This window comes from Lepisma saccharinum, chromosome 9, assembly GCF_977018435.1.
Source record: "Lepisma saccharinum chromosome 9, izLepSacc3.1, whole genome shotgun sequence".
In the NCBI taxonomy this organism is placed as follows: domain Eukaryota; kingdom Metazoa; phylum Arthropoda; class Insecta; order Zygentoma; family Lepismatidae; genus Lepisma; species Lepisma saccharinum.
Genome location: NC_139237.1, coordinates 76,060,266 through 76,075,278, shown reverse-complemented (window position 1 = coordinate 76,075,278; position 15,013 = coordinate 76,060,266). Strand labels below are relative to the sequence as shown.

Genomic DNA, 15,013 nt, shown 5'->3' with positions numbered 1-15,013 from the left:
TGAATAAATAATGTATAAATAATTATATTGAATTATTATAAATAATTATTTATATATTATTTATTTATATCAAAACAGAAAAGTCTTAATAATCTCAAAAAATAGAAAAGTTTTCTGATTTTTTTTGTACTCAGAAAAATCCTCTCAAATTCGCAAGAAGCTACTGGGCCATATGTCAGTAAAGAATCACAGTTTTGCTTTTTGTGCACCCTGTAAGCGCTAGCCCAATAGAGTGAAGGGGAAACAATTAGTATTTGTATTTTCTTGTTTTGCATCACTTTTTTTGTCACTTTCGCTAATTGAGGCAATGAAGAAGCATGATGACTAGATTGAGTTGATGACAGGACGTTCATAAGGAGCATGATCCAAACTTGGAACCTTTGGTATTGAAACTATGGTTCAACAGTTCATTGTTCTTGGTGCTCAAGCAGGCCTGGTGACGGATGTGGATTTTCTCCCTAGGCACAAGCGGATGAACTTTTTTTCTGGTGAAATTCTAGTCCTTAAGGGCAATCATCTTTCCATGGGGGGACCTAAACATAAATACACGTAAACATGCTTTGAACGGTGAGAACATTACGTTGCCCCTCTTTTTAAACATTATAGATTAATAGATTCTCCTGGGCTATCAACCAGAAGAGTTCTGGAAAAGTTTCCAAGCTTTCAAGAGCTAACATCACTCTCTTCTTATTCATCATTCATCGTCAGGATAGCTTCTAGAGTTACTTCATTGTAGGCATTAACTGTCCAGAGAGGATAAGGCTGTTGTTCCCCTGGGAAAATTAATATCAGCTTGAAATTATGTTTCACACATATAACGTTATTGTCCCACACTGTGGCCACGTGGTTTAAGGCATCATAGTTTGAGCTCTGGCTACGGGATGCATGCAGGTTCTAGTCTCCTGGGTGGAAGCATAACAACGTTTCTCCTGGGATTGGCTACTGTATGGAACGATTCGCCACCCACCATTGTGACACAATTGGGGAGGTATGAATAAGTACAGTAAAATCTTGTTAAGCTGGACTTCGCTTAATTCGGACAGCAAAAGGCACAAAAAAAAAAGAAGAAAAGAAAAAGCAGAATGCAAGGTTTTACATGTGGCTAGAAGTCAACAGAATATAGACATGTACTTGAAACCAAGAATGCAAACAAGAAAAAGGAAAACAGAAAATAGGAAGGGATTATCTACGAAGTAAAATGTAAAGAATGTCAGGGTGTGTACATAGGAGAAACAAAAAAGAGGCTGAAAGATAGGTTGAAACAACATAGGGATGATGTACGTCTTAAGAGAGAGAGAAATACGATATTTAAACACATGAGAGAAACAGGACATGACATAGAGTGGGATGAGGCTAAGCAGATAGGAAGGGAGAAGAGAATACTAGTGAGAAAATGGAAGGAGGCCAAGGAAATAGAGAAGAAAGGTGAAGAAGACACAATGAACTGGAATGGGAGACTGAAGATAAGCAACGAATGGAAGAAGGTGTTAGAAAGAGTGGAAAGGACAAGAGAGAAAGAGGAGAAAAGAAGGAAGGAAAAAGAGTGTTAGATAAAGAGTCCAACCACATTATAGATAGAAGAAAATATGTTTAGCCTTTTAGGTGAAAATACAGTTGACAAGGGAAAGCCACCTGCTAGAATGTTCCAGAACAACTTTCTAATAGTCTGGAGGGGAGTAATGTTTGTGTATATACAGATGGGGGACAAAATAATAGGAACACCTGTGAAAAAGTATGCCACATTTCACACCGGCAGTACTGCAGCACCACCTGGGACTGAAGTCTGCTACCTAGTGGCTGTGAAGGGGAAGGTATTAGTTTGCCAACAGCAGTCATTGGTGGTGCATTCGTCTATCATACGCTCTCAAGAGACACTGCAATGTCAGGCCTGACAGAGTTCCAAAGAGGCATGATTGTTGGAGCATGTTCAGCTGGAGCCACGGTGACTGAAACCTCAAACCTTGTTGGGTGTGCAAGGAGCACAGTATCAGCCGTTATGACAGCGTACACAACACAAGGTAAGATGGCATCTTCAAAGCACAACAGTGGACAAAAGACAAAGCTTGCTGCTCGGGATAGGAGGGTGTTGAATTGCATAGTGGCCCGAAAGCACAAGCAATCGTTATCCGAGATAACATCTGAAATGAACAGGCATCTCCAGGACCCCATTTCAACCAAAACTGTCAAAAGGGAACTCCATGCTGCAAACATTCATGGCCGAGTGGCAATTCGTAAGCCATTGGTGACATCACGTAATGCTGTCAAGCGACGCCAATGGTGCAGAGCTCACAGAAGTTGGTCCCCACAGCAGTGGCAACAAGTCATCTGGTCTGATGAATCAACATTCACGTTATTTCAGTCCACGGGGCGCGTTTATGTGTGGAGAACGCCTCGAGATGCATTTCATCCTGACTGCCTCTTGCCGACTGTGAAGCATGGAGATGGGTCCATTATGGTATGGGGCGCGATATCTTGGCATGGTGTGGGACCACTTGTTTTTCTGCATGGGAAGATCAATGCCAGTCACTATCGCAGCATTCTGGGGGATCATCTCCATCCTTTTGTCCAGACTTTATTTCCTGGGGACCGACCGCTTTTTTCAAGACGACAACGCTCCTATCCACACTGCTGGGTCTGTCCAAACATGGTTTGAAGAACATGACGATGAAGTAGGACATCTTGAATGGCCCCCACAGTCTCCTGACCTGAACATTATAGAACATTTGTGGGGATATTTGGAGTCCAAACTTCGTGCTCGAAGTCCGCCTCCAGCCACACTTTCGGAATTGGAGACTGCTCTGGAGGAAGAATGGCTCCATATTTCCTTAAACATTGTGCATGACCTCTATGCGTCCATCCCACGTCGCATACAAAGTGTACTTCAGTCACAGGGTGGTCCTACCCCCTATTAATAAAGATTTTCTCTACATTCACAGGTGTTCGTATTATTTTGTCCCCCATCTGTATGTCGTCCATTTTTGTACCTTGTTACATTTGTACTTGGTGCAGAGTCTGAAGAAGACCTTGCTAGAAGGTTGAAACATTACGTTTAGTTTATGTTTTATAATAAAATAAATTTCTGCCTTGGTCAGCATATTGAGTTTTTTTTAAACCAACTTCCACAGCAAGAGTTTCGAGTGATGCAGAGCCAGGTCCATGGGGCACATCATCATAATATGGTTATCACGTATGTACGTACTGCATTGTCGTATTGCTTTACATTTTACTGTACTGTATAGTGTATTTAGGCCTATGCCCTTTAAATACACCATAATAGACGTGTTTTGTTGCTATAAACTGAGTTTTAATGCACTTTCTACTATTATTTTAGGTTATTTCAGTTAATCCGGACTTTCGTTAAACCGGTCAACTTATCCCCCCATTATTCTGGATTAACAAGGTTACTGTAGTGTAACCCGGTCATGGAAACCTACAACGATAACTGGGGTTTGTCGTGTTGACAACACGGCACCCCGTGATTGGTTGGATGGTCGCTTACATCTACTAATGTGGGAGTGAGGCCCAGCAGTGGGTAGGTAGGCCTGGCCCTCATTAGGGTTGTGCCACGGGTTATTATTATTATTATTATTATATTGCAAGCACTAAGCAAGACTGTCATTCTACAGGGTGGCTCAAAAAGTCACTTAACACCCTCGGTACAAGGTCACTGCAGCGTGCAACACTGAAATGGTGATCACCAATCATTGCCAGGCCAAGGGGGAACCACATTGATACCACCTGCATGGTCGGCGGCCATATTGATGTCCGCCATCTTGAATTCAACTTTAGAATTTTAAATGGGAAGGGGGTGATATGATATATCAAATCAGGCTAGAATTTCATGAGAAATGCAATGGTGAAGGTTTTTTCGACATATCTTTAACCAGTAAAAAGTTATGACTGAATTCTTGTACCAATTTGCTCCTTTTCGAAGTGTTACAAAAATGCCTTACAATTTGTTTAGCGCATCGGTAACGCATCGAGTTCAAAGTGACGTCTAGGGATAGAAGTTCGCATGCCACTGCACAAGATTTTAATCGGATACATCCATGAAGAGCTGTGCATTATGAATGGTTGTCGCGAACAATTACAGTGTGATGCTTCCATTAAATGAAAAGTCCTTCACAGTGACAAGGCTAATGTTTATGTTCATAAGGAAGTTCATAAACAAATATTCAATGCTTTTTATCTGATAACTCATTTTCGACAGATCAAAGCTGAATGGTTAGTGCTGGTAAGTTAATGGTGTGGCGTGCTGTGAGGAACACGATTGGTTAGTCAATTTTCCATCAACGGAACCTTAAATGCTTAGGGCTACTTGGATTTGTTAAATAAACAGGTTTTTTCATCCTTGCTTATGGAAGAAGGTACTTTTTACAGAGTTTTTTTCAATAGAAAGGAACACCAGAACACTACGGAAACGTTGTGAAGCAGTTTCTGTCCAAAGTTAGTTATCAGATGACAAGGGTCGCATATTCTTTTTATGAACTTCCTTATGAACATAAACATTAGCCTTGTCACTGTGAAGGACTTTTAATTCAATGGAAGCATCACACTGTAAATTGTTCGCAACAACCATTCATAATGCGCAGCTCTTCGTGGATGTATCTGATTAAAATAGTGTGCAATCGCATGCGAACTTCTCTCCCTAGACATCACTTTGATCTCGATGCATTACCGATGCGCTAAACAAATTTTAAGGCATTTTTCTAACACCTCAAAAAGGAGCAAATTGGTACAAGAATTCAGTCATAACTTTTTACTGGTTAAAGATACGTCGAAAAAACCTTCACCATTGCATTTCTTGTGAAATTCTAGCCTGATTTGATATATAATATCACCCCCTTCCCATTTAAAATTCTGAAGTTGAATTCAAGATGGCGGACATCAAGATGACCGCCAATCGCGCGGGTGGCGTCAATGTGGTTCCTCCTTGGCCTGGCAACGATTGGTCATCACTAGAGACCGGATGTTAGGCAAAATGCCTATTCTTTCCTGTTAGAGATATGATGAAAACGAATGTTGTGAAGGCCAGGGAGAGGGATTAGCTTCATTTAAAGCCAATTTAATTTTGCCTATTTTGCCTATTTCATACGATATTGCCTATATTATTTCATAAATGCCAGATATTGTCTATTTTAGGCTTTTTCTTTAAAATTGGGACATGACTGAACTCTGTGCATACAATTTCCTGTTCCCAGGATTAGTTTCCGATGCTTCCAAGAAATTTAAAAATAACAGTTAGCGAGTTATTGCAGCTAATAAGAACTTGGACAAATTAAGGCCAATTCAACAAGTTCTGAAAGGTGAAAATATACAAACTGAGTTAGATCCACATGTTCTCGCGTGCTATAAGTATGCTCCGGTAACATCTGTGGAGGTTGAAAGATCTTTTTCAATTCTAAAAAATGTGTTGTCCGATCGCAGACATAACTTGTCGGTTGTTCACCTGAAGAAATACCTTGTACCGCAATTAGTGCTTCTTATTCAGAGACTGCCAAACCGTACAGTACAAACTTGAAATGCATTTAAACAGTTTCTTAGTTGGAACTCCTGTGTGGAATATACAGTGTAAATTTTTTAACTGAAATAACCCTGTGTGCAGTGATAAAGTGTACTGGTTGGAAGTAGCCAACAATTTCTTTTGTCAGACTATTGTGTGTAGCCATTATACAATAAAAAATTTTGGGCTGACGTGACTCCTGTTTGCAGTGATTTATTAAGTACAACATTGGACTGCTGTCTCTAATGATGAGCTCCTGGTTTATTTTAAGCAACTATAAAGAATGTAGAGGTATTATTTAAACACCTATTTTTTTTGTATGTCTATCTTCATTATTTTGAGTTAAATTTCATTGCCTTTTTTATTGCCTATTTGTATTTTAATGCCCATTTTGAAAATTATAAGTGCTTATTTGCCTGCCTATTTTATATGTTTTTAGTGCCTAAACATCCGGTCTCTAGTCATCACCATTTCCATGTTGCACGCTGCAGTGGCCTTGTACCGGGGGTGTTACGTGATTTTTTGAGCCACCTTGTATTACTTTTCAAAATTATAGATGACAGCACTATCATCTGCAAGGATCCACAATGTGTCAATTTCAAACTATCAGGACTCTACTCTAGTGATTGATTAATTTGGTTTATTCTACTTCGCTTTTCTGCCACTTTTGGTTAATCGTGAAGATGGTAATGAGTGAAGTTGATGAAGGGACACTCACAAAGAACACCCATGCCCATGCTGGGAATTGAACCCAGGACCTCTGGTGTCGTAGCACGATACGCTAACCACTCTTGTCACGGGACAGCACCAGTACTATTGATATTAGCTGATACTTGTACATTGGTGCCAGTACTAACTGACTATTATAACTAACTATTATACATTATTTGCATAGTTTATAGCATTTTATATTTCTCAGACTTCTCAATTCCCATTTTTTCAGAACTTGAGGAACAATGCTGGGCCTTTGTGGACTCAACGGAGAATTTCAATGAGGAGTCTGCCTTTTTGCTGTACATGGGAGCAAAGAAGTATAAGAACAACTGCATTATGAAATTAATGCTTCCTCGCATAGCTAATTTCTTTTTTATCCTGGTTGCATCACAAGACTTTGTGGAGCTTGATGTCGATGATGTTTGCACCTTCTTGCAATCAAATACTATTGCTGTTTATAGGTGTGTTGAATTATTATTTGACCTTAACTTAATTTTTAATTAAAATTTTTAATTCAGTGTTTGGTTACTGTCTTTGTTTTTATGAACATGCTGCAAATGTGCTATTTTCTTCTATTGCACAAAAGGGGCAAGCATCTTTTAACAACAACAAACTAAAAAGTTATTCTCATTCAAAACTAATAGAGATCAACTCCTCATCAAAAACAAACTGAAGCATATGTCTGATACCTGGGATAAAAGATGAGGCACTCATAACAAAACACCTTGTAAACAAGGGGTCCCGGGTTCGATTCCCAGTGGAGGTGCAAAGTGGTTCGGATCCCACTTTAAGCTGTAGGTCCAGTCCCGATTAGCCTTACTGTGCATAAAGTGGACTTAAAACACCAACTCAATCAATCAATCAAACTCAGAACAAAACGTTGTAAGACAAATTTGCAACCCAACAAGGGAGTATCCTGACTAGTGGCAACATCAGGATTAATCATTAGGGGTGCAGAATGAAATTTAGGGGGTGTGATGAAAATAAAGAAAACAAAACATGCATGCATGCTTTAGGCACTACATCGAATACCAATCAACTTTTAGTGAGCTTCTATGAAAATACGTACACCAATGAACCTGAAGACTACTAATGATTTCCTTCATTTTTGATTGCTTTGAGCACAGCAGCCACATGTTTTGTAATTTGAAACAAAGCTTGTTCGAGGGAGACTAATCACATATGTATCTTACACTACAAGAAAGTGGTTATACAGTGTAAACACACAAATCAATCATATTAAACTATGTAGTGAAATGCAAAGGCAACTCTCCTAGATATGTATCATGGTAATTTGATGTTTTAATTCTTTCTTTTTTCTTTTCTTTTTTTAATGAAAGTGGAAAATTACTACAATGATAAAGCCTCATTATCATTAACCCCTTAAGTGTGGAATTTTCTGGGTAAATCACTATTGGAAAATGGAGGGTTTTTTTTTATCAAAATTCTGTTTCATGCCCACTCTCTTCTTCTTTTTCCAATTCAGATTCACTTTCACTGCTTTCTGAGATCAACAACGAGTTCATCTCGGTTCTCAATGGTGTAGTAGTAACATCGTCGCCTTGTAATCAAGTAGTCCCCGGTTTGATACCCAGTGGAGGCACATTGCACAGTGGTTTGGATCCCACTTTAAACCATAGGTCCATTACCAATTAGCCTATATGTGCATAACGTGGACTTAACTTCAAGCAAGTGCAATTTAGTGTTCGCATAATGCATTTTTTTTGGTGCCATATTTCGGTTTTCTATTATGCACGAACTACACTGCACATCAGCAGACAATGTTTCTTATAGTCTCTTTTGTCTTGTTCTTTTCACCTTCTTCCTCTTCTATTGTTTTTACTACAGCTAGCATAATCTCACCTAACTTGATTTTGTTATGTTCTCAATGTCTGAGCATATATATTTATATATATATATGCAACAGCATATTGCATATGACATATACGCCATCCACACTTAAGGGGTTAATGGCCTTGCCATCAAAGTGGCATAGCCTCAATCTGAATATCAGTTAGCACTTCATACATGATTGTTATATTTCATCCTATTTATGACACTTGTGTCACTACTACAAGTACATCATTGTCGTTATCTTACATTTTATTCCTGGAATATTTTATTATTTCCTTTCTTTTCTAGTGAAATGGATGTGTTTATGAGTGCTTTGAGGTGGTTGTTTTATAACTGGGAAGAAAGAAAGAACTGTGTCAAACAGGTAATGTCTTGCGTGAGGTTCGGATTGATGCTTCCTTGGCAGCTCATCGATCTTCAAAGAAACAACAGTAATCCAAAATTTTCAAAGGTGACTAGGAATCAAGACGTGCAGCATATGATTGAAGAAGGTTTAGCGTAAGTATGGAATTTTTATGTCAAGTGAACTTAGTAACAGACCATACGTATAACTTGGTGGGGATAAGTGACAAGGGAGACACTTACCCCCCCCCCCCCTGCCCTTCCCACAAAATAAGTTTATTAAAATTTATGAGTACCTTTGGTTAACCTCCTGAGACCTGACCAGCAAAGTAATAAAGAGTAATATTTGTGATTTTACAAATGTAACAGTTATTTAGCAAGTAATGAAGTATGCTATTTTTATTGGATGAAAACCCATGTCATCATTCATCCTCATCTTCACAATTAGTCAAAATTGGCAGAAAAGTGAAGTAAAATAAACCACATAAATAAAAGTTTCTGCTCTCGCCAAAGTTAAGCCCCAAGTTAGATTCTGACCTCAAAGTTGGGTCCAAAGTTACGTCCATGAAACAGACTAATAGTTACGAAATATATACTAAAGTACACACACATCAGTGTGTTTTCCTTAAATGTATGTGGTGCCTTCGAAATTTTAAATAGTAAATTGAACTGAGTAATAACTTGTTGCATAGGTGTCTTAATTTCAAACATCTTTTGTGGGAAACTTTTCTTTTTTGTTGTTTGGAGAAAATACATATCGCTAACTTCCAAAAATGATTATTTTTCTAATGTATCTTGCAGATACTCCATCACAAAATGCAGGTATGAAGACAAGACAGATGACTTTGTCCACTGGATACAGGTCTTTGGTCTTCGTGAACCTGTTCCGAGGAATTTCCTAGGAGGAAATAATGCAGAGAGTGTGGTACTATTTTAATTTTAAACCCTTTACTATTAGAAAGAAGTATCACACAAAAACAACTGGGCCTGTGTTAGTTTGACTCACTATGTTAATTTCAAAATGATCATGTCCTTTATTGTCTGGGCTGTCTGGGGTGCGTTAAAGCATCAATGCAGTCATCTGATGAGAGTTTGATTTTCTTCCATTTTCTGGTGCTGGTGGTTGTGTGTTGCTTTGTTTGCTTGGCTGTGTTGCTGTTGCTTCTGTGGGATGGATGATGCTTTTTACTGCCTGGAATTTTCCATAGTATTGAATCCCTAGACTCAGTTGAGACTTCTGCTGTATGATGGCATGTGATTCTTTAAGTATGTTAAAGATGGGGGATCTGGTTTTGTGGAGTACTACAGTGGAGGCAATGTTGTGTCCAGTGGTGTTTAAATACTGCGAGAAGCTGGAATTTAGGGTTTATCTCTTTAGCATCTTTTATGTGCTCTCCCATTCTGCCCTGTCCTGTTCTAATTGTTCTGATGCAGCTTTAGTAGCAACAGCATGTGGCTTTGTGCACAGCAGGGAATACAAGTTCTTGTACAAGCCGGCCTCCATGGCAGAGTAGGTAGCACAGCATGCTACGACTCGGGAGTTTGAATCCTGGCCTGGGCATGGACATTCTTTGTGAGTGTCCATTCATCAATTTCATCACTCATCCCCATCTTCGCATTTAGACAAAAGTGGTACAAAAAGCGAAGTATAATCAATCAAATCAATCAAAAGTTCTTGTACAACATACCTTGTGTATGCTAGTTAGGTTTCTTCTAAACCTATCTGGTTGGCTGTTTTGTGTGGCATTTAAATGTTGCATTTATTTGGCAACTCTTTTGAGTTGGGTGTCCTGACATTCTGCTTTGACACACACAACATGTAGCAGTTCTTCAGTGTAACCATTGTACAGTCCCATCTCAGTAAGATGTGTTACGACCTGCATTCCAGTCACCTCAGACAATGAAGGAGGTGAATCTTTGAAATAAATATGTTTGAAAAGTGAGTCAAAGTAAACAACATGGGTTCAAAGATTTTCGTGTGATTTTTATATGTGTTTTCTGCATGTTATGAAAGAATTAACTTTTTATTTACATATATTAAAAATCCTCAGGTACATATAAGTTTTGTGGATTTTTCTGACTTGAACATAGTAACACAATGTATGTAATATGTATACAAGGGTTGTAAATTTACAGTGAAACACAAGTTTATGCTTGTTGCACCACATGTTGGCTGGATATCTAGCATATTTCAGGGCAAATTGTGTCTCCCTCTCCACTACATGCTTCTGCACGGTAATGAGAAGAGCTCAAGAGCATGAGCTATCATTCTGTTTTCAAAATTGGAGCAGTGGTGTTGAATAAAAGTTCAGAGTGCATGACAGTGTAATGAAAGATTTCTAGTCTTGTGTGAAATCTGATACCCATACAGAATGCTAGCAAGATGGGTAAAAGCTTACAATGAGCTTCTACTTTGTGCTTGTAGTGTTCAAACTGAGTATGTACCGCATTATATCAGTCAGTGTGTGGAAAACCCATCGAGATGCAATTTTTATCATTCCCAGGCATTCAATCACACAGTGTAACACAGTGGTATGTGACAATCCATTCTGATATCCTAACCCTAATCTTCACATGTTCTCACTTGCACTATAGCATAAGGCTGAGTTTCATCTGTCACATTTTTAAGTCCCTCGTTGAAGGCTTTTACCTATCTTCCTACTGTGCTGTATGGTAATGCAGATTCCACCTTAAGCTCTGATGTTCTTGATGATACTGTCATGCAGTGCGACATCCGGTACTTTAGAAAACATTGTGACTAGACTTGTGTGTAGGGACAGCTCACTTTTGTCTCGTTATATGGAGAGCTTGTTTTGCCTGGAGTCATCCAATGTCTGGCATAAGCAGCATGTATGGATCTACACGTGTGTTGGTCCTATAAAATTGTAGCACTCATGTATCGCACACACATGCAAACAAAATTGGTGTGCACTAGAGTACTGCATTTGATCACTTTTGCTCGAAAATACTCAATTGAAACCCCAATACATTCGAATATATAGAATATCAAATATCATTTCAATGTGACAATAATTGTACAAATATATATGTAAATATTCATCCTGGTAGTTTCAGCCCATAATCATCTAATCATTTTCATATATTGCTATGTATTGGTAAGATAGACTAAATTACATTTTAACATGGAGATGATGACTATGTTTACTTTAGTTTCAATTTCACTGTGTCTTTCACTCCATGATCCATATTTGAAGGCCACTACTACAGAAATATTACGGTTATATGTGAACTACTGGTGAAGCGAAGAAACAGTCAATTCCGTAAGCCATCTAGCGTCATTTGTGCAAACTATAAGATGATCGAGCAAAAAGGCCTCGATGCAGCACTCTAGTGTGCATCTTACGCATGCACCCAGAGCAAGTCCATGAGTGGAAGAAGGGGGCAAGTGCCAAGAAGCAAATAGTTAAGATACAAGTAAATATCCCACTCCCCCATGAAAGTATTGGTGCCACATTCAATTAACACTGTCAATTTAAAAAAAAATGGATCTAAAAAAAATAGTACAGTGTTTGTTACAAGATAATACAGTATTTCTTCGAATTCAAGATGCCATCGAATGGGAGGTGCACTTTAAATATTGCTTCAACTTTTGATAAAAAATGTTCTTCCAACTTAAGGCACACAGATGTACATACCGGTACTAACTGAAGTTTATTAGAACAATACCTTATAGTACTACATTGTTCCGCAACACTCCACCCTTACCAGGCTGCTTCTGGCAGGAAAAACCCAAATAAACAATTAAATAGGCTCGTTAGTCCTGGGTTCCCATCCCGTTCCTCACCAAAGTGCAAATCACAGGCAAGAACTAACTGAATTAATGTTGCAGGGTGATTTCTGAAAACTCGCAGAAATGGGCTTTATACATTTATTTACAATTCAACAAAACAAGGCTCGGATTCTTCCAATAATTCTCTAATTTACATTATTTACATTCCTCTAACTTGAGCCCCACGGCAGAACTGCCAAGTGGAAGCTAAGCATTGGCAGAACTGCCTCGGGATGCTCTTTCTCATGGGAGGCCACTGGAGACCGAAGATCACTCTCCCTTCTGCTATCCGGTTCATAAACACTCCCTGTCCTGTCCTCTGTCCGAGGCCATATTTATACTTCCTCCCTCGTCGCATGGGGGAGGGCTGAAAGTTCAAATCTTATTGGCTCTTTTAAACTACACAGAACCATGGAAGAAACCCAAGCATACAGAATTATACACAGACACAAAAAAGAAACAAAACACAAATACTGTTTGTAACAACATATACATTGTTGTTACATTTACTGTTAACGATACTACCATAAGAAAATTTCACGAAGGTTAATTTTTATCAATTCCGGTATATTTGCAAAACATCAAGGAAAGAAACTTGATTAATGAAATTGGGAAATACTCCATTCTACATATATTATACTAATACCATGGTATATTTATACTTATGCACTCGAATTCAAGATACTATCGAATTCAGCATCTAAAACCTGAAAAAAAGATGCACCTTAGACCTGAAGAAATGCAGTATAACTTGTACATTGCCAATTTTGACATTTTTTCAGTATATCCACTATGGCGATTTTATGAATGATTTAAGAAAAATAAAGATGAAAATCATTAAGCAACAAAAGAAAAGGAGAATGAAGCATTTGGAGCATAATGGCCACTCGCATGGCAGCTACCGGAGCTTGTCTTTCCCAGCACCTGCACCTCAACCATGTATGTTCTTTACCCCGACTGTAATGTCCCACACTGTACCACCATCTGTGTCGCAGCAAGGATTTGATAAGGAACCAGAGTGTGCTGAGTGCCTCATTACTCATGTCAACATTGCCTCAAACATGAATCAGTAAATAAGTATTCCTGTTTCTTGGATTCAGAAAATATAAATCTTCATCTTTAATTCCGTTGTAAATAATAATTTGATCTGTGGACCGTAAAAAGGATTAATAGCATTAAATATTTTGAATTAATTGTATCTGTTTTAGATATTAATTTATTTGTCCATTGACAAATTGTATATGTTTTTATGGTTTTTTATATTTGTTATTTTCACTTTCAATAAATGTATGTTTACCATATATATTTACCAATTGTGTATTATTTGGTATAATTTGTTTGCTTAGTTCATGCACTGAAATATCATTAAGTAACACACTACTTTTTTATATAGTTACTGCTGCATCTAGCTCAGTCATTAGGGTGTCTGACAACCATGCGAGAGACCTGGGTTCGATCCCCAGTGGGGGAGAACCAGGATTTTTTCCACCTGTTCAAGCAGCTCCGGCACCCACCCAGCATCGTATAAAGTGGGTGCCTGGAGGAAACTCTGGGTGGGTAAAGGCAGCCAGGGGCATGGTGCTGATCACATCACCCCCACCTTCGGCCGTGATCAAGGAAGTGTGTGGCCCTAACCCTACACCCCATATACGCCTTCATGGCATGGTGCATAGCACAGAGGAGCAGTTTTTTTTTATCTTTACTGCTGCATGTATGTCAGTATAAAGTAATGTATGGATATTATGATGGACTGCATGTTTACACACGCATTGCTGTTAAATAACATGTGGAGTTTACTGGTTTATCGTATATTTCTTATACATTAATATACTCATTATATAGTATGCAAACTAAAACAAGCTTTTGAACCCAAATTTAAGTACAGGTGTATCAAAAAGAATCATATATTTCTTATACATTAATATACTCATTATATAGTATGCAAACTAAAACAAGCTTTTGAACCCAAATTTAAGTACAGGGTGTATCAAAAGGCTATATTTAGGAAACCAATGAACATAGAACTTTGCATTAAGTTGTAAATACATGTTGGAATATAAAGTTTTACTTACAATAGAAAGTACAGACCGTAAACCTTTTTTCGGGAAATGGCGACAGACTGAATGTCTTTTGCACCTTTATCCAGTCATATCTGAAAATGCAGAACTGTCTTCTCCCGCAATTACAAGCAGACTCTGATGCCTTTCATATTCCAACAGGAAGGAGCACCACCACTGCCACCTGGATGTTCATTCATTTCTTAACAATGAGCTTCCTCAACAATGGATAGGCCGTAGGGAGCCTACCGATTTGGCTTCACACCATTGGCCTCCGAGATTGCCAGATCTCACTATCTGTGATTTTTTCTTGTGGGGGATTCATGAAAGATCCCACATATGTCTCCCCCCTCTCTTTAAGAACTGTGGATGAGCTGTGAAACCACATAACAACAACAGTGACTGCAATAACACCAGACATGCCCCCTCAAGTATGGGATGAATTTCACTATTGTGTGGTTGTATGCTGTGCATCCAGAGGTAGACATATAGAGCAATTGTAAACATTATGTAAATAAAACTTTATATTCCAACATGTATTTTACAATTTCCAGCAAGGTTCTATGTTCATTGGTTTCCTAAATATAGCCTTTCGAAATCGGATGATTCTTTTTGATACACCCTGTATATTATATAAATAACTTAAAAATTGTATGCAAGGAGGGCGAGGGAGCTGAGCAAAAAGAGTGCGGGTGGCTATTTAAGAACACGGCCTGTGTGGTCAGTTCCACCACTGGGGACAGCATTGGTGGG

At 38.5% G+C, this 15,013-nt stretch overlaps 1 protein-coding gene across 2 annotated transcripts in view; it reads left to right on the top strand.

Annotated features, from left to right (window-relative positions):
• Positions 1-13,461, top strand: part of LOC145992742 (uncharacterized) — a 43,071-nt gene extending 29,610 nt beyond the window's left edge. The window contains exons 7-10 of one of the 2 annotated variants that reach the window (XM_083129129.1): positions 6,447-6,678; positions 8,360-8,569; positions 9,215-9,338; positions 12,986-13,461. In XM_083129129.1, coding sequence (XP_082985255.1) covers positions 6,447-6,678; positions 8,360-8,569; positions 9,215-9,338; positions 12,986-13,276 — 857 coding nt within the window. In that variant the 3' untranslated portion in view covers positions 13,277-13,461. The remainder of the gene's footprint in view (positions 1-6,446; positions 6,679-8,359; positions 8,570-9,214; positions 9,339-12,985) is intronic. The other variant, XM_083129128.1, reaches the window with a different exon arrangement.
• Positions 13,462-15,013: the final 1,552 nt, after the last annotated feature.